Genomic DNA, 20,600 nt, shown 5'->3' with positions numbered 1-20,600 from the left:
TCTTATGAGCACCATCCACCTCTAAAGCGGCAAGCATTACCCTTTTAAGCACTACCAGCACCCCCCTCCCCCTAAAACAACTACCGTATAGGTTATTTTTTTTTCATTTTTAGGTCATTTCATTGAAAAATTGGCAATAGCAACAAATATTAGATGAAGGGCTTTGTGTTTACAGATAAAATCTTCTGTGTTGCAGTATACTGTAGTGTTTGCAAAATTGGAAAAGAGTTAATCAAAATAAGGTGATACACATGCATCAAAATATTAGTATTCTGAAGAAAAATTTTTTTCACAGAACTACAGAATTCCTCATTTTGGGAATTATTTAAATTTGCAGCAGATTTTAAAGATTTGTTTTTTTAAAATCAAGCTAGCAGTTTTGCGTATACAAACATTATAATTGCTAATATACAAGAATCGGTGAAGATCCCCCTACCCATCACCCCTCCTCCTTCTTTTGGGGTGAAGTCACTTGAGACCCCCGTTATGTTAAATGCATCTGCAATATTCTCTTTGTGTTCTAAGAGGCAGTGCCTTATTGACATTTATTCCATTTTTCTGTTAGAATTTATACAGTGTTATTATTTACAGCAAAACTATAGATGTTTTAAAAAAGAAACAAATAGTGTTTATACCCTGACAGTTTGGGTCCAAGAAAAATAAGGCGAGCTGTTGTGGATTTAGTAATTTTAGTGTTTCTCCATGATTTGATCATTCCATCTCCTTCTGTCTCTTCTGGCGGCAGGAATTTCTTCCTTTTGTAAATGACACCAAATTACTTGAGATAAACTGGTAACAGCATGGCTTCTCGTATATACACTGCATTGCTAATTGCACACGTGCCAATCCTGGGAATGAAAGTGAATTTTCATGCTCTGTAAATTGGCTCATGCTAAATTAAAATGTGGGTGGTTTTCTTTTCCTTTTTTTTCTTTGTGCATAAAAAAAAAATCATGCCATTAATGTGTGGAAGCAGCAAACACACACACCCTTCTCCGTAAATTTTTACTTCCTGCTGACTTATCTTCCATGAATTTCTCAATACTGGCAATAAAAACAGTATGATCCTGTGGATAGAGAAACAATAGGTGGTGAGTTTAGCTTTTTTTTTTCCCTCTTCCTTTTATTTATTTTAAAGAACTTGCCAAAATCTTCCTTGCCATTCAGCAGAAATGCCTCAGAGAATGGGGGCCCTCGACTTCCTAACGGAGTGGTTTAACATACTTTTGACTGAGGGGATTTGCTAGATGCCTCAGAGAACAAAGCCCTGAAGTGTGCTAGAAAGCTCTTGGAAGGCAATGACCTTCTCTGGGTGACCCTGTCCCCTCCGCAGAACATTGTTTCCCATATTAGGGGTTTCAGGGATGGAGTCAGAAAGACCCTCTTCTAGTTCTGAAGTCTCTGATGCTCAGGTCACTCCCTCAGGTACTGGGGAAAGCCATTTGCAGACCTCTGGGCCTCAGTCTTATCTGTGAAGTAAGGAGGCTGACAAAGGTGCTCTGAGATTTCCATCAAAATGTCTTGGGTTTTCAAGGGCACACTGGGTCAGGGATATGGAGTCAGGATGGAGCATCTCGGTCATGCCTCTATGTTGTATAATAAGCCTCTCACCCTGCAAAATGCAGCCTTTCAAAAAGGGAGAACAGTGTCCTTACTTCATTTACTATGAAATTGCTTTTCCATATGCAAAGTCAAATTAAAGACTCTCTTCTGCCATTGCAAAGAATACCTTCCCTTCTCCTGCCTCATGTCAGTCATGACAGGATAAATCAATTCTATTTGAGCTTTTTTATGGAGACTCCACTAAGAACATCTTGCCTTACTGGATAATACCTGCATAAAGTATCAGTGTTTTACAGCCAGTCTTAATAATTCAAAATAAATTAACATCCTTTGGCAGAGGTTTTCATCCTCTTGTGCAGTATTGTTCTTGGTAGGAACTCCTCCTCCATAAAACAAAGTTCTTCCTTTGTATGTCCCTTCCTCCCGATCAGTGTGAAAGGGTGACACCTGAATGCCTGCCCGAGAACAAGACATAGCCCCTAGAGAAAAGGCGAGTCAGGCAAGATGAATTTTGGGAACAACGCTGTTCACTCACATACATGCAACAGACTATTTTTGCAGGTCCAGGAGAACCTTTAGAATTCTGCTTCTGTTGGGGCCTAAAAGTGTTCTCAGTGACCTTGAGGTTGTTTACTTACCCCAGACAAGTTTCTTTCCCTTTAGATGGATCACCCAGGCTACCTTGGCTTCTGTAAACATGTTAGTACAGCACTTCCTCTGTCTGCCCCACCATGGTCCTGCCTTCCTTTTTTGTATTAAAAGTGGCACTGACCTCCATGCCCCAGCTCACTAAAGCTTGGAGCCAAGAATATCAAAGTATCAATTCCTTCTGGGGTGATTTCAACACCTGCCCCACTCCCATGACTCTGCAGAGGTTCCAGAGAAGGAAAGTGACTCATTTGGGCAGGCCATGTCCCAGAGAATGTGCAAATCAGAGCAAGAAGATCAGGATTTTCTCACCTCTGCTTTTACCATCTATTCCTAATCTTCCAGGCACCAGGCTTCTCAGATGGTCCTATGATAATGTTACCCTGGTGATCTCACTTTGTTTCCTTAGGGAGAATTCTTAGCAATTTTTTTTGTAATTGACCCTCCCCCCAACTTTTTACAGCTTAACTGATATATAATTTATATACCATATCATTCATCTATTATATATAGCTTGATAATTTTTAGTAAATGTATATAGATGTGCAGTCATCACTACAGCCCGGTTGAACTTTTTTTGTTTTGCTTCATCTTCCAAAAACCAATCCAGCTTCCCAATTAATCTTGCAATAAGAAGCAAGGTCTTTCTCTTAGCACCTCAATGCAAGCGAACATTATCTTTCTAGAAATAGTGGATATGTTTCTATAATTAAAAAAAAAAACTATTACTTATGCCCATTTATATTCAGGTATAATGTGGGTGATAGTTTAAAAAGTTGGGTGTTACTTCCCTTTATAAATCTCTCTTGTTCTTGGTCACGCAATCAGGGTGTGTAGGCCCCAACTACATGGGGTGCAGGAAGGTTATTCACTGGGCAAAAGCCTATACCAAGAACAGTGTTGCACAAAAAGCATGAGCGTTTTGGCTGACTGGCTCTGGACCTGTTATGAAATATTGACAGTGTATAAACTGTGATGAGATCGCCATCTGATGGAAAGGTGCAAGGGCAGGATCCATCAAGCTGACATTTCAGAAATAGAATTTCAGTCATCTTCTCTTTCTGGGTTTAGATAATGGATCTGAGAGAGAAGCATTTGCATTGAGGAATCTATCTGTCCTTGGGTTTTCACGCTTTTCAAACCCAAATGTAGTGGAAAACAAGTCAGGAAACCGATCGTTCTGTTTAGTCATTTCACTATACATTGTTTTAATTTTAAGAAACATTTAAAATATAGAAAAACAGCTATTCATTGGATTCTCATGGTTATATTTCAGGTTATATTTCACAGATGAATGTTGTACTTTCCATACCACATTTTCAAGTCAGGAATATGTTTAGGTTAAACCCAACCTTTCCTCTATAGGTTCACATACTGGTGGTATTTAGCCCCTGGTGGCTAGCTAAAAAAAAACCCAACAACAACAACCCCCCCCACACACACACCGTTACACCTTTAGCGCTCTGCGGTTCATCCCAATAAACCTTCTCATGCTTAATGCTCATACTCTCCACTGAAAAGCATTGTTTGACAATCTCCACTGGTTCTCAAACTTGGGTACACATTAGAATTATCTGGGGAGATTAAAAAAAATCCCAGTGTCCAGGCCACTTCCCTTACCAGTTTACTTAGAATTTCTAGGGGTCTAGGGGTGGTGCCCAGCATCAAACACTTAAAAAAAAACCCTCAAAAAACCTCTGTAGATGATTCCGATGTTCAGCCAAGATTAAGGGCCAGCAATACGTTCTGGAGCAGCACTTCCCAAAGCTTTCAGTGCATACGTGTCACCCAGGGATCTTCAAATGTGGATTCTGATCGAGGAGTCAGGGTGAGCCCAGAGATTCTGTCTTTCTAACAAGACTCCCAGGTGATGCTGATACTGCTGGTCCACAGACCACACTTGGAGGATCTAGAGGATCTAGACTACATGCCAGTCATCAACCCGTTGGTTTCCAACTTCCTTTTCTTTGCTCATGATTTCATATCCACTTATAATCCCCTGCTGTCATCTTCATTTATCTCTAACTTCTCTTTACTCTTCAAGTGTGTTTCAAATGCCATCTCCTTGAAAGTGTGGTCTATCTTCTCCCTAGCGAGATCCACCTTTACAGCCTCTTTTTTTTTTTAGTATTTATTTATTTATTTGGCTGTATTGGGTCTTAGTTGTGGCATGCAGGATCTTTAGTTGCAGCATGTGGGCTCTACTTCCCTGACCAGAGATCAAACCCAGTCTCCCTGCATTGGGAGCGCAGAGTCTTAGCCGCTGGACCACCAGGGAAGTCCCTGTAGGCTCACTCTTGCTCATCTTTGAAGACTTAGCTTTGTTATGTCCTAAGGAAAAGTCTTTTCTGATATGCCTTCCCTATAGCCCACTGAGAACAGAGAATTTGTTATTCTAGTTCTCTTCCTAACCCACCTCTCTCTCTCCTTTCCTTCTCCTTTTCTCTCTCTCTTCTTCAGGAAGTCATGGGGCTAAAAACATTTTTTCCTAAGCATTAATTCTAACTACTTTATGTAATCATAATAAACTACTGCACCATTTAAAAATAATTCCCAGTTTGTGTAGATGTGTTCTTCAACTAATACCAATAAGTGGGACTTAATTTTTGTTTGTTCTTTTCTAGTGACTTGTGATTAAAAAAATATCTGAGGTCACAGGGCCAGTTTTAAAAAAAATGAAAAGTAATTACTGGTAAAGTACTGATGTACATGTTGGCTACAGAAGAAAAATATAACCCTAATAAAGATGTATAGTTAACTTAGTAGTACAACTAATAATGTTGTTGTTATTAAATGTTTATGATGTGCCAGGCACTGTTCTAAGGTGGAACTCATTTAATCCTAGTAACAGTGAGGTACCATCTCTTCCATTTTACAAATAAGAAAATAGAGCCATACAGCGATTATACTGGTGGCACACTTAGTACATGGGCGAGCCAGAAGTGGAAGTCAAGCCACCTGGCTCTAGACCCCTGCTTTTGGTTAATTAGGGATTTTTTTTAAAGGGAAAGAAGAATGAAAAACACTACATAAAAACATTATCTACTTCAGATGAATTCTGGAAAATATTCTGGAGGGCAGGGTCCTGAATCTGGAGTGAAGCAACTCAGACCATAGTTCTGACTTCCTGGAAGCAGAATCAGGAGGTCTAGGTTAAAAGCCAAACCTGTCATTTATTAACTATAGTTTCGGCGATTTTGTTCTCTCTCCTTAGTAAAGAGGAATGAGAATACCTATTTTAATGATTTCCCAGGGCTACTGTGAGAAACGGGTCATATGAAATAATTGAAAGTGTTCTGAAGTATAAGCCGACGTGACATGCAGAGGACTTCAGTGATGCTGCTGTCCCGACCTCTCCCACTGTTGTGTTCTAGCACACCTGGCGGCTGCTGCTCTATCCACTGGCCTCCTGAATCCAGGCTCTTCGGGTGCTAGTCTCGGCTCTTGTCTCACCTCTCTCTTTTTAAAAAATCTATATCATTTTTAAATAATTGAAGTAGCGTTGATTTACAGTCTTGTGTCAGTTTCACGTGTATAGCACAGTGATTCAGTTATATATACATATATATTCTTTTTCAGATTCTTTTCCATTACAGGTTATGACAAGCTATTAAGTAGAGTTCCCTGTGCTATGCAGTAGGTCCTTGTTGTTTACCTATTTTATATACAGTGGTGTGTATATGTTCATCCCAAGCTCCTGATTTATCTTCCTGCCCCCGCCTCTTAGCACTACTAATAACAGCTGAATTTACTGAGGGCTTACTATGGGCTTGCTAGTCACTGTTAAGTGACTTACATGGATTCACTCGTTTAATTCTAACAACAGTTCTGTGAGATATGTTACTCTTATCCTAATAGAGGCGAGGAAATTAAGGCACAGAAGTTAAATAAGCTGGCTAAGCTTACACAGCTAGTAAGCGTGTGATTTATGTTCACTCAGGCCACTTCTGTAACCACATTAAGATTGCTAGCCCAGATTTCTCTTCCTCATCACTGACAAATATTTAAGGTACTTCAGATTGACCTATTTCCATCCCTAATTTTGTTTTCCTTTTCTTACATTCTATATTTTTGTTAGTGATTACACACAGGATCACAACCCTCACTCCCTCTATGGAATTAATCTGGTTGTTATACTTCTGAAATGTCCCTCACATCTGTCCTCTCCTTTCTGTTGTCTCTGCCCAGGATCAGGCCCTCATCCCGTCTCATAACTGGGGTCCTGGTGTTCAAACTCTCCTCACCACTAACTCCCTCTCCTACCACTAGGGTTACCTAAATCCCATCTGACTGTATTATTCTCCTTCGACAACACTTCCAGAGGTACCTTACTGTCTCTGGGATAAAGGCCAAACATCTGAGCATAGCACATATCACACTGCCCAGTCTTAAATCCTACCCTTTCTTCAAAAGCCAGTTCAAATATGCACTTCAAGAAGCTTTGCAAGATCTCCTCCATTGGTGTTTACTACATCTTCCAGTGGGTTCTCCTAGCAATTTGTTTATATCTTTTATTATAGCTCTATATTTTGATTTGTGTTACTTACTATCATGTTTGCCTCTTGGACTGGACTGTACAGTTATATGCCCTCAAGTGAGTGGTGATGCTGGGGATAATGTCTTTTTTTTTTTAATATATTTTTTAAAATTGAAGTAGAGTTGATTAACAATGTTGTGTTAGATTCAGGTGTACAGCAAAGTGATTTAGTTATATATATATATATATATATATATTCTTCTTCAGATTCTCTTCCCTTATAGGTTATTACAAAATATTGAGTATAGTTCCCAGTTCTATACAGTAGGTCCTTGTTGATTATCTATTTTATATATAGTAGTGTGTATATGTCAATCCCAACCTCCTAATTTGTCCCTCCCCCCGCTTTGGTGACCATATGCTTGTTTTCTATGTCTGTGAGTCTCTGTCTTGGAAATAAGTTCATTTGTATCTTTTTTTTTTTTTAAGAGTTCACATATAAGCGATATCGTATGATATTTATCTTTCTCTGTCTGGCTTCACTTAATATGATGATCTCTAGGTCCATCCATGTTGCTGTAAATGGCATTATTTCATTCTTTTTTTAATGGCTGAGTAATATTAGGATAATGTCTTCAACGCTGGACTCCCCCGACCACTTACACAGTGTGTGTCACAAACTAAGAAGTAAAGGGGCTGTAAATGTGCATGGTCAGTTATTTACAAAAGCTTATCAGCTAATCTGCATTATAGGAAAGTTTCTTTCATCCACTGGTATTAAACTGCATGGATTAAAATATTTTGGGTAAAACCAAACAAATATACTAGAGGACCAGGGACACAGGGGAAAAATGAGCAAGAACCAGCAGAAACAGTCCTGCATTGGGTTCCAATTTAGAATTATTATACACAGAATATGAGAGAACTACATTTATAATGCATAAAGGAATAAAAGTAAGATTAGAAATATCTTCAGAAAAGAATATGCTATGAAAAAAATTTAAAAAATATATACTAGGGCTTCCCTGGTGGCGCAGTGGTTGAGAGTCCGCCTGCCGATGCAGGACACACGGGTTCGTGCCCTGGTCCGGGAAGATCCCACATGCCGTGGAGCAGCTGGGCCCGTGAGCCATGGCCGCTGAGCCTGCGCGTCCAGAGCCTGTGCTCCGCAACGGAAGAGGCCACAACAGTGAGAGGCCCGCGTACCGCAAAAAAAAAAAAATAAAAAATATATCTTAGAGGGCCGAGGCTGAATATGATTATAGATTAGAGGAGCTAGAACTGCTTGGAGATCTCTAGGAAGGAAGAGGTCAGAGGCAACCTTTTACAGCTCTCTATTCCTCTTCAAAATGTTCTTTGGGGCTCGATCCTGAGCCCCTTCTTTGCTCACTTTCACTTTCTCTCTAGGTAATCCCACCTATTCTCTGGTGTTCCCTTTCTCTGATATTCAGTATTCACCTCTTTAGTGATAACACTCACATTTTTATACGCCTAGCCCAACTTTTCCTCAGAGCTCCAGACTTGTGTGTCGACAAAAGCCTGAGTGCTTGATATTCTTCTTAAAACCCATCCTGTTTCTTTTTCCACCACCCACCTGCTTACCCTTGAAACCTTGAGTCAAGGCATCATCCTTGACTCAACCCTTCTTCTCCATCCTAACCCTAAGCCATCAGATTCTGTTGACTTTCCTAAAACTGCTGCCCAGGTCCTAGCCCTGCCACCATGGTGGCTTAGTTGGCCTACAGCAATAACCTCCTAGCTCACCTCCTTCAGTTTATTCTTGTTTTCCCTCCAATCCTTCTCTACATAGCTGGTGTGCTTAAAAAAATAAATAAGTAAAACATCTGGTCAGACTCTTGCTTAAAATCTTTCAAAGGCTTCACATTTTTTTAGAATGAAATCCAAATCCTATATTCTGGCCTGTGATGATGCATGTCTCACTTCATCATGGGCCTGCCTCACCCCCCACCAGCTCATCCGGCTCTGTTACACTAATCTTCTTTCATTTCCTCAAATGTGTTAGGCCTTTTCCCGCCTCAAGGCTCTTGCACACGTTGTACTCTTTGCTGGAGTCTTCTCCTTCTCCCCATTCTTTACGTTGCTGGCACCACCTACGAGGTCTCAGCATAAATGTCATGACTTCCGAGGGACTTCCCCCAGCCCCCAAGTCTAAATATGTTCCTGTGTTATTCTTCCATTGGATCTTGGGCTTTGTATTTTTAGCCCTTAAACAATTCATGTTCCATCTCTTTCCCCCTTGCAGGCTGAGAGATGCAGAAGGGCAGGGGCCGTGGAGGTTTTATTCACCACTGTGTATTATGACTAGCCTTTTCACTCTAAACCAGGTGGAAGGTCAAGTCCTTTTTTTTTTCCAAACTGTATCCAGCTTTATTAAAGATACTTTTCATAAACAATCATGGTATTTCAGGCAGGACATGGGCAGACAATCGTTAACAGTATACAACAACTTTCAAACTCCCTTTTGCAATGGACTACCAAAATCAGAAAGCCACTATAAAACCCCATGAAGTCTTCATGTGATGCTCTGAACAGGGAAAGTTTAGAGTGAGGGTTGACGTTTCACATTTAGTAGGTTGTTTAACAACTTTTCACAAGCCGACCCTGACTTTCAGGAAATGGAAATGAAAATGGCAGAAGTATCAATCTGAAGATCCACAGTCTAAAAAAGGAACTGCTGCTCTTTTGAGGGACGCCATCTCAGTGGTCACACTGGAAAGTCCAGATTGCCTGACATACTGGTAACCAATTTTGAGGTGTCAGGTTCCAACAGGTCTCTGGGTTGAAGGGAGTCAAGTCTAGGCTGAAGGTGGAGAGGGAGAAGAGGACATAAAAACTAATTTTCGTTTTTCCACACCACGAGGCGTTTGTGCCAAGGTGGCTACTGTGTGTCAACATCAAGGAACCCCTCCTTCCTGGGAACCAAGAGGAAGTCTCTCAAAACCAGACGGGAAAGGTGTTTTTTCCCATGTCAATCCAGCTTCAGAAACAATCTATTAGTGACATGTGCTCTTCCCCCAAAAAACAACAATGAAGTGTTCTGTATGCTAACAGCATAGCTTAAAAAAAAAAAAAGTAAAACAAAACTCTGCATTTTTATAAAACTTGATAAAAAAATAGTATTTCAAACTGTACAGTCACCAGAAGTACACAGTTATCAAAAATGCACACTTCACTTGGCATCTCCAGCACCCTCAGCTTTCTGTGCCTGGTCTGTTTTGGCATCTCCGTTTTCTGCAGGGTTATTCCCATCCTCACCAGCATCAGCTTTTCCCTTTTTCCCTTTGGGTACCTTCTCTCCCTTCTTTGCAGGGGCCTTTTAGGCTTGGGCTCTGGCTTTGGAGGAGCAGGTTTAGCAGATAACCTTGCAGATCTTCTCTGTGGTTCATCCTTCACCTTGGTTTTATCTCCTTTAGCATCCCCTTCAGCCTTTCTCTTGGGCATGGTGGCAACGGCGGCGGGACGTAGGCGCTGGACACGGGGATGCAGTGGCGCGCGGCTTTGGCCAGTCCAGGGGTTGCTCTCGCCTCTTCTTCACACTGCTCGCCAAGTCCTTTTTTGAAGGCATGAATGAAATGAGTCAACTTTTTGGCCTCAGATAAAGTGTTTCCCCCGGCAAGCCTCGTGCTGTTGCTGCTGCTCTTGGCTTCCATGTGGCTGTGAGATCCTGAGCATTGCCCTAAAAGAGGTTTACAGTACAGCTGTTCCAGTCTTTTCCAGCGTGTGTCTGGGGTACCTCCGTTGTCACAGCCTCACTAATCAGCTCTCTAATGGTATTTTTGAAGGTTATGGCTATGAAGTTTTGCTTTATTTTAAAAAAAAACCCAAAAAACTGAGTATTTTCACTGTGTATTGTATGAAGAAATTTACTACAGTTTGCCTTTGTACGTACATTTGATTCAAAATTTGCTTTTAGGTTTCTGATAATCATCAAGTACTATTCAACTATTAATATGAGTAATAGTTAAGAGCTAGGCTCTGGTTAAGTTAAAATTTTATTCTTTTGCCCATTAACTATAGGACCTTGGGTAAGTCATTTAATTCTTCTAAACTTCGGTTTCCTTGTTTATTAAAAAAGAGATAATCGTACTTACATTATAGCATTGTTTTGGGGACTATATGTGGTAATGTATGTAATGATCTTACCTAGTACCTGGCATACAGTAATCTTTTATAGAATATGACTATTATTATTATTCATAACTAATTTTAGAAAGACAGCTTAGTGGAATCGGACACTAGGTAAAATGTCAGTAATCTTGAGGCCAAGTCCTAGTTCTTCCAGTCACAGCTGTTTGAAAGAAGAAATGTCAGATGACCTCTCCGAGACATAGTATCCTCATCTGTAAAAGGTAGCAATCAAAATTGGTCTCCTCTTCCTGGAGGCTTGTTTGAAGGATTAAATAAGACAAAAATGTAAATGCATTTTATAAACTATAAATCACTATATATTATGTATAAATTTTATACTTATTTTAAGCCATCAGCTTTTCTCTTACATTAAAAATAGGATGGCTGTGACTCAGTATTAAAGAAAAGCAGGTATAGGGTTCAGATAGCTCAAAATTCAACTGGTTACAAAATGCAGAATAAAAATTTTGATGTCACCATCTGAGACTCAGTGAAATTGGGTCACATTCCATGTGCTTGGTTGTTCTGTTATTTAAAAAAAAAAAAAAAAGCCAGCAGGGCCATAAGAACTTTCAATATACTTGCAAATTGATTTTTCCAGAGCACACATTTCAGTGTCCTGCAATTCCAGGCAGTCTTCTTGGACTCATTTCCTAAATCCACTTATGAAAGGCAAATACCACCCTGGAGAGTAAAATGAGGCTTGCAGTCAAATCGCTGTTCTTTCCATCTGACACATTAAGTTTGCTTTATGCTGAAGCTATTTTCACATTCATATGAATTCTCCTAGTGAGTTTCTCTCTCCTTTGAGTGGTGTAGCAAGTGAGCCAAGCCAACTGCTTTACAGGGTGGATTATTTATCATTTTAAAATCTCTTGTACATTTAGTGACCTAGTCATTTCTGTATTAATTCACTCTAAAGGACCCTGGAAGCACAGCACTGTCATATATTTTTTGGTGTCATTTATTCATAGATATTAGGTATATATCACTCTAGAAACATGGCTCAGCTGGTGTCAATTACCTTTTTGGTTCTCTCCCACCCAGAGTCTGAGTCTATTACTGAACAAGTTGCTAAACTTTTAGGGGCATACTAAAGCTGACTGAAGCCTCTTGTAGTTTTATTTCATTTATCAGAATTGCTTAAACACAGCAATTTAAGACTGCAAAATCATGCTTAGTGTTTTATTAATCTGCTGTATAGCCAAAGCAGTCTTGAGAAAGAAGAACAGAGCTAGAGTTATCATGCTCCCTGACCAGACTATACTACAAAGCTACAGTAATCAAAACAGTATGGAAGGGCTTCCCTGGTGGCGCAGTGGTTGAGAATCTGCCTGCCAATGCAGGGGACATGGGTTCGAGCCCTGGTCTGGGGGGATCCCACATGCCGCAGAGCAACTAAGTCCTCGTGCACCACAACTACTGAAGCCCATGAACCTGGAGCCCGTGCTCTGCAACAAGAGAAGCCACTGTACTGAGAAGCCTGTGCACCGCAACAAAGAGCCCCCGCTCTCTGCAACTAGAGAACGCCCGTGTGCAGCAACGAAGACTCAACACAGCCAAAAATAAAATAAATAAATTAATTTAAAAAAAAAAAAAAAAAAAAAAAAAAAACAGTATGGAACTGGCACAAAAACAGACACATGGATCAGTGGAACAGAATAGAGAGCCCAGAAATAAACCCACACACTTAGGCTCAGTTAATCTATGACAAAGCAGGCAAGAATATACAATGGGGAAAAGACAGTCTCTTCAATAAATGATGTTGGTAAAACTGGACAGTTACACGTAAAAGAATAATATTAGAACATTTTCTCACAACATATTAAAAAAAACCCTAAAAATAGGTTAAAGACCTAAAAGTAAGACTGGAAACCATAAAAGTCCTAGAAGAAAACATAGAATACTCTTTGACATAAATTGTAGCAATAGTTTTTTGGATCTGTCTCCTAAGGCAGAGGAAATAAAAGCAAAAATAAACAAATGGGACAGAGTAGTGGATAAAAAAGATGTGGTACATATATACAATGGAATATTACTCAGCCATTAAAAAATGAAATTCTGCCATTTTCAACAACATGGATGGACCTGGAGGGTATTATGCTTAGTGAAAGAAGTCAGAGAAAGACAAATACTCTGTTATTACTTACATGTAGAACCTAAAAAATACCCAAATGAATATAACAAAACAGAAATAGACTCACAGATATAGAGAACAAACCAGTGGTTAACCAGTGGGGAGAGGGAAGGCAGGAGGGGCAAGACACGGGTAGGGGATTAAGAGGTACAAACTACTATGTATAAAATAAATAAGCTACAAGGATATATTGTATAGCACAGGGAAATATAACCAATATTTTATAACAACGTTAAATGGAGTATAATCTATAAAAATTTTGAATCACTGTGTTGTACATCTGAAACTAATATTATAAATCATCTACACCTCAATTAAAAAAATTTTGTGTATGTCTTTTACCAAATTCAGCTGTAAGACACGCATAATGGGTGGGTTCATTCTAGATATTGCCACACTGATGTCATCCTTAATTTTCTCATCCCTCACCCTTGTCATCTGACAAAAAGCAATTCATGTCGCTCACTCTCGATTCAGCCTACCTCTTACCATCCTTACTGCCCAAGTCAGCATCTTCAGTAGTTTAATAGGTTTTCTGCTCATCCATTATTGCCACCTCCAATTCATTCTGTGCCCTGCAACTAGAGTGTGTGACGATAACCTAAACTTTTAGTGAAAAGAGGCTTATGAGGCCTGGATATTCCGATTTTTCCTACCTCTCCAGACACAATGACAAAACCTTCTGCAAGCTACATTGACCTGTTCTCCTTTCTTGTTTCTTCCCAGTTCTGGCCTTTGCAGAATGCTAGAGCCTGTGCCTAGGAGGCTACCCCAAACACCATCAAATTTCCTCCCCTTCATCCAGATGAATCCTGTTCATCCTTTAAAACTAAGCTCAAGCATCATTTTCTTAAGGAAACCTTCCCTGTCACCCTCAGACCAGGTCAAATCTCCCGTTAACAGGGTTGAGTGTGTGGGCTCCAGAGGCAGCCTGTTAGGGTTTGTATCCTGTTTCCGCCACTTTTTATTTAGGTGACCTTGGGCAATTTGGGGCCTGTGAAATGAGGATGATAAAGGCACCGATCCAAGTGAATTAAATGAAGAGTACACCTGAAACACTGGAAGAGTATGTATGGATAGCAAATACTGTTATTTCCAGAGCACTGTGCAGTTCTTAGGAGCTTTCTCAATGCCTTAAATACTGAAGTGACTACCATTAAATCTCCAAAATGTAAGGTCAGCGAGGGCCAGTACCTCCCTAGTGTTGTTTACTGATGATTTCCCAGTGCCTAGGCAGAAAGCGTCACAGAGAGGAAGTGAAATAAATCTTTAAGTGAATAAATAAAGAATAAGTTGTTTTTGGAGGTGGAGGGATTAAGAATTTCTTTGGGCCTTAGTTACAGTTACCTTGCATACAAAATTTGGGGCAGTGAGACTCCGTGATTTCTCAGTTCCTTACAGCAGCACTCCAAGTACCAGGATTCTGGTAACTAGGGAACAGCAGATGAGTGAAAGTGGAAACTGGGATCTGTTTGCTCTTTGTTACTTGGGGCTTGGAGAACTGTTGGTGAGCGGCCCTAAAGGACTCATCCTGCTTTATCTCACAGACTTACACAGAGCTTTTTAAAGTTCTATCTGCTGTTTCACCCCAAATGGGCTTTTGAATTGTAGCTACATAGAAAGAAACAGCACAAAGTTCAGAAAACAGTGTTAAAGGAAAATATCCTTCTCCATGAAGAAAAGTTCAGACCACCTTAAACAAAGCTCACTAAACATTTTAACTTAGAAAACATAGTGCCGTTAACCTCCTATTTAATTTGCTTTGGTTTATACAAAATACATGAAGTAGTATATAGGGATTTTGCTCATTTCATTTAAGCTTGGCAACCACTGTATTTCAACCAAAATTATATTCTTAGATGCTGTTGTGGTAAAATGGTGAAAAGCTGGTCAATACAAATCTCCAAATACATTTGTATGAACTGTTTGTTGCCAAATAGTCTTCCTGTTAGAGTGAATAATGCTACTGCACTTCGTACTGAGCCTTCGCTCTTAAGAGGAGACTCAAGATCACTATTTACATTTGCTTCTGCAACCATCATTTATATTTAAATTCCTAATTTGTGAAGAGAAGGTTTATGGACTGTGAGCTAGAGGCCATGGTTTTCGTGTGCAGATGTACGTGTACATGAACATGAAAATGACCAACAACTGCTTGTTGGATATTCAAAGCTGCAATTCAGTGAAAAAGAGAGGAAGGGGGTGGCGGGGGGATGGAATCACTTATTTGGTGAAATTAGAAGTTTCACAGGAAGTTACGTCTTAACTGTTGTTGATAAGAGCACACTTACCACCTTGACTGACCATTTACTGTTATGAGTGACTCTTCTTTTCCACATGCCGGATTTCTTTCTTCATCTTCATCTTATAACCTTCTCCCTGCTTTAAAAGGAATGTACACGTTAAGATTTCATGGTGAAAGGGTTTTCGTTAAAAAGCAGTTTCCATTCTGGTCCCTTGAGGCTGGATTAGGACAAGCGAAACACAGTTTCAAGTACTCTGTCACTTCACATCCCCAAATATAATCTATTTGCCTCAACCACACAGCTCAGCAGCATCAGGGCGAGCGAGAGAGCACCGTCAGAAGGAATACGTTACTGTACTTCACAATAATTCAGTAGGTTAGTGATCAGTCAAACAACTGGACAGCCTGTCCAGTTCCTGTAAAACTAGAAGAAATCATCACTAAAACTCTCAAGGCACTCAAACCCCAATTATAAAAATATTAGTAAGTTATAATTTATGCCTTTTTAAGCCAGCAGAATGTTAAATAATCTGTTGTAATGAGACTGAAGTTTCTCAGTAAAGCACTAATCATGAACTAAAGACCATGGAAATGCTGTTGAGCTGAGAGACTTTTTCTTTTTTAATTTGTGGAATTACCAAGCCCGTCCTCTTACTCCAGACCAAGCAGGCATCCCTTTTCTATAAAATAAGACCTGTCTTCCCCAAGCACCAAGGACACACTTCTCTGAGAGCAAAGTGGTTGCACAAATACTCAGCTTTTACCCTATTTATAATGGAAAACACAGTAGCCTTTCCAATTTTCTGATTTACTCCTTCTGAGAAATTTTCAGTTTACTTTTTTCTTGTGTAAACACGGGCTATTGAAGTTTCTGTTTTTTAAATGAAAAGGGTAAAGGTCTGAGGAAGGGAAAGAAATGAAAAATAGCCAGAGATGTTTTCTCTGGGAGCTAGAGATTCACTTGCTGAGTTACACTGCTCAGTGATGACTTTAGTTCTTTAACTGGCACATTGGAAATGGGCTGTTATTAACCCAGAAAGGAGAATCCTCCTCAGGTTAAGATGGGGGAATTCATATTTCCCTGTAGAATGTACTGGAAAGATAGATTAGATGTAAGGATTTTGAGACGAGCTTTTTGTTGTTCTAACTTTTAATTAAACTCTGTGCATTTGCTGGAAACAAGTGCTCTCTATCTGGGTCCCAAGTAGGCACTGGGCTGCAGGTAAAGCACTGGGCAGGGGTGGGGCATGGCTGAGGGGTTTGGTGGTGGTAGAGGGTTTTTAATTTTGTCTCCCATTCTCGAACCGGCATGTTCCAACCTCCATAAGTGAAATGATCTCTGTGAAAACTCTGAAGATAGTAAGAGTATATACTGTTAAAGAATGTTAGGAAGGAAAATGTTTTTCTTTGACCCCGATCAAATGCACAAGACGTCAAAAGCAGCAAATGCTTCAAGCTGCCACACTGCAGATGCCAGCCTGTTAGCAGCCTATTCTAGAGAGTTCACAAAGCATTTATTCTCTACTTTCTTTTTGAAAGTCCCTCTCCATTACCACGTCATCATATTTTCTCTCTTGTGGGATAACAATTCGTCTTAGTACTTTCCGAGTGATCTGTAGGAAGCAATAGTGAAAAGGAGAGATTTTCCTGTTTTCTATTTTAAGAGGTGACACTACAGCAAACAAATAGTAGAAAATCTAAACCCCAAGAGAAGCATGAAACCCCAGTGATGATTACTTTTCTGGTGATGAGGTTGCCTTCTTCATCAGTAAACTGTTCTTCTGTGACAGATTCACCAGGAATGTTTTTTGCTTCCTCTCCCTAAAGGATGTGGCATAGAGATTAGCAACATACTAGATGGATAGATCTCCACATCACTCCATACACCACACACATGCTCTGTGGAATTTTAGAAAAAGAAAGTATAAACTCTACTTGCAATTCCAGGGCAAGGTGAAAAGGCTGACTCCATGGATGGTTATTTAGCAGTCAACAACATTCAAAGCATTAAATAAACCTCAAGTATGTACAAGAATAATGGTTAGCAACAAACTCCAAGAAGGAAGAATTTGAACGTATGTAATCACAGAATACAGTTATACATAGACAGACAAACAAAAAGGTTTCATTTGTTGAAAAAAGATTTAGCTAACGATTAGAGCTCTAATTAGATCATTTCACTTTGAATAATGTTTCTTCATTAGTCCTACGAAATCTCTCATTTTGGTGGATTTCCTTTTGTCTGATTTGAATTGAGGTAGCACCTTAGTTGGGGTGTTAATCACCCTTTGTTAGTTTGTTAAATTTAAAAATTCCTTTACCAAAGGTAATATTTTTTCAAATACTATGAGAAAAGTTCAGAGTACAGAGAAAACCTTATTTCTTTTTTTCAGACTGAGCCTTTCATAAGTTGTAAATGAGAATAATTAACGTCTGATGAAGTACATAGTTTCAGAATATTATCAAGTGAATGAGTCTTATGTGATGACGGATTAATTACTAAAGGAATGTAAGACGACAGCCTTTCAGTTAGTGACTGCTATCTGATTTAGAAGGGGAAACTGTCAAGGATCTTCCTCTGGTGAGTTAACAAAAAAATGGGATAAATTCTTAACTTGCCAAGGTGGCATCATATTTTCCTGCTAATAGGCAGGTCAGTAGATTTAGATGGCTCCTTAATGTCTATTAGCTCTATGATTGTAGGATAAGAAAAACCACTCAGAGAGCAGACATAGGGCTGTATTTGTAACACATTACCTTCTTCACTGGTGTCAACTTTGGGTCAGTCTCACTTACAGTTTTGGGGAACAAGGACAAACATCTTAAGTGCAGACCCATTCTAGAGACCTACTGACTTGTTAGTCATACTCCTTTTGTTGAAGAGGTGACCTGTACAGTGCTATAGTACTGTGTACTGTAGTTATTGTACACTTGTAGGCTTTTTAGGAAAAATGGCAAATCACAAAGAAGACAGCTGCATTTCTGGGACAGCCAGGATTCTAACCCTTTCAGTGTTATTGTCATGGGAAAGGTAGTAGCTCTGTTAATTTTGTCAGTGCCAGCCAATGGTGAGAAAATTCTATGACTGTTTTATGTCACAGCCAGTAGAAAGGCAGTTGTGGTTTAAAATAACAGAGTAGTTCAAAAAAAATTAAAAAAAAAAAAAAAAAAAAAAAAAAAAAAATAACAGAGTAGAGACTGAAACACTACCTTGTTTTGCTAACAAAATTCTGTTTTTATTCTTTTTTCTTTCTACAAAGTGACTTTGTATTCTTACAGATTGTGGGCTCATAGGTCATGGGTGGGATATTTGACTCATTTTACCTCACTGTGGTATAAAGATGAGATGAAAATAAAACACGATGTTTCTTGCTGCTCATGCTTGCTTCAGGGTTCACCTTGAACCTTGCTTATGATTAGTTTCAATTAGCACAGTTAAGTGAGGGAAGGAAATGGGAAAAGTGTAGAGGTCTCCTGCCTGAATGCACTAAAATCTGCAACAAGTTCTTATGGGAGTGTTATTTATGTTTCCTATGGTTGATTTCATATATCTGGAAAAAAAGCAATTTCATTTTATTTTACAAGTAAAGGCTTAAAGACAGCAGAAAAGCCAAAAAAAGGCTCATGAAAAGTTTCACTATAGTTCAAACATGTATAAGTGAGATATGTTTGAACTAACTCTTGCACATGTCTAGCTCTTTGAGTGTTAAGACAATTCCAGGATCCCAGGAAAATCCATTAAAGTAGTATACTATTATGTATGTTATAAATTGACCCTTTGGTGGGGAAAGATGCCAATTAATTTGCAGACAGTCTCTGAAATGTGAAGTAGGTATTTTTATAAGCATAGCGAATACATTTAAGTGCATTGATTTATATTAATAGCCTTAGAAAAAAGCAAAGCCCTAGTTATAAATAACAAGCCATATAGGTTGTTGAGATCTGCTGTGGTATGTGGGCATTTTCATTATTTCCTACTGAAAATTCATACTGCCTATGTATAATTAAAGGTGAAGATACTTCTCTTAGTCTTAAATGGGCACTAACTATAGTCAACTAGTGCTTTACATAAGGTCAAAATAAGTATATGATTATGTAGAAACTCACTAAACTGAGGGAGTGGATTAGATAGTAGTTGACTGGATAGAGAGGAAAGTTAGTAAGGAGTCACAAAATACATTAAAAAAAATTTCATCCATCTTTAATTCTGTCAGGTACATTGGAGATCAGGTGTTACCAAGGAGAGGTCTTTAGGGCCTCTCTTTAATGATAGAAAATAATCTCTAATTAGTTTCTGAGGTTCTTGAAAACCTTTGTACTTTTTTTTTTTTTTTTTTTTTTGCGGTACGCGGGCCTCTCACTGTTGTGGCCACTCCCGTTGCAGAGCACAGGCTCCGGACGCGCAGGCTCAGCGGCCATGGCTCACGGGCCCAGCCGCTCCACGGCATGTGGGATCTTCCCAGACCGGGGCACGAACCCGTATCCCCTGCATCGGCAGGCGGACTCTCAACCACTGCGCCACCAGGGAAGCCCAAACCTTTGTACTTTTAAGTAAATAAAATTTCCCCGCTAGTTTTGGTGATGGCATTATTTTTGGCAACACCTACCCGCACTTTTTTCTTTCCTATTTCAAAGGAAAATTACAGCACATATGGTGTCACAGTATCATTCCTGGTGGCCACCTTTGTGAAGACTACTGTACTTTCCTTAGGACCCCTGCTGGAAACATTGAATTTTATAATTTTTATTCCTCTCTCCTTCTTGAATAAAATGAAAAATAACAACATGAAATGTACCAATTTGCTTCGATGTACACAACATTAAAACTTGAACTTTCAAAAAAATGAGATGAGAGAAACTATATATGTAAACTTAGCAAATTACTAAGCAATATGTATTCTGAGAAACCCACTTGCTGGGGATGTATGTGTATATGTATATAGCACATGTATATTCTATATACACATACATATTGGTATATGTATATAAAACGATCTGAAGCCTGTGAACAATGGTTACCTTGTTCCTTTGTTCCAGAACAATGGTTATCTGAAGCTTGTGAACAATGGGAAGTGGAATGGATAGATTGAACTTTTTGTACTTTTGAGTTGTTTGATGGGGGGAAACATACACATAAACCCTTATTTTGAAAGTCAGTAAAAAAAGCTCAAAAGTAGAAATAAAAATATAGTTGAACTATATAGTAAAAATTCAGTTATTTGAATCTAATCAAACTTCACAATGGTTTGAGTTGGTTTAAAGTTTTTACCTTTGTAATCACTGCATTTGCTAAGCAAATAATGTAAACAAGCTCATAGGGACTGGTCAATTTAAACTGCTTCCAAGCATTTGAAACCACTGTGATATTATCATAGTATATA

General features: G+C 39.2%; 2 protein-coding genes across 2 annotated transcripts in view; both read right to left on the bottom strand.

Moving 5' to 3' along the window:
• Nucleotides 1-580: 580 nt before the first annotated feature.
• Nucleotides 581-20,600, bottom strand: part of ANK3 (ankyrin 3) — a gene marked incomplete at its 5' end in the record, with an annotated part of 287,363 nt that continues 267,343 nt past the window's right edge. Inside the window, 2 exons of the mRNA XM_079711182.1 lie at nucleotides 581-1,067; nucleotides 15,266-15,356. Of these exons, the coding sequence (XP_079567308.1) occupies nucleotides 15,288-15,356 (69 nt within the window). The 3' untranslated portion in view covers nucleotides 581-1,067; nucleotides 15,266-15,287. The remainder of the gene's footprint in view (nucleotides 1,068-15,265; nucleotides 15,357-20,600) is intronic.
• On the bottom strand, nucleotides 9,879-10,233 carry LOC307055528 (non-histone chromosomal protein HMG-17-like; the record flags this gene model as incomplete). The annotated part of the gene is given in 2 exon segments (XM_079707761.1): nucleotides 9,879-10,027; nucleotides 10,030-10,233. Coding segments are annotated over 2 exon segments (270 nt in total). The 5' UTR covers nucleotides 10,151-10,233.

The sequence above is a fragment of the Hyperoodon ampullatus genome (assembly GCF_949752795.1).
Source record: "Hyperoodon ampullatus genome assembly, chromosome: 1".
Taxonomy (NCBI): domain Eukaryota; kingdom Metazoa; phylum Chordata; class Mammalia; order Artiodactyla; family Ziphiidae; genus Hyperoodon; species Hyperoodon ampullatus.
Note: the sequence above shows the minus strand (reverse complement) of the source record. Positions and strands in the feature narration are given on the sequence as shown.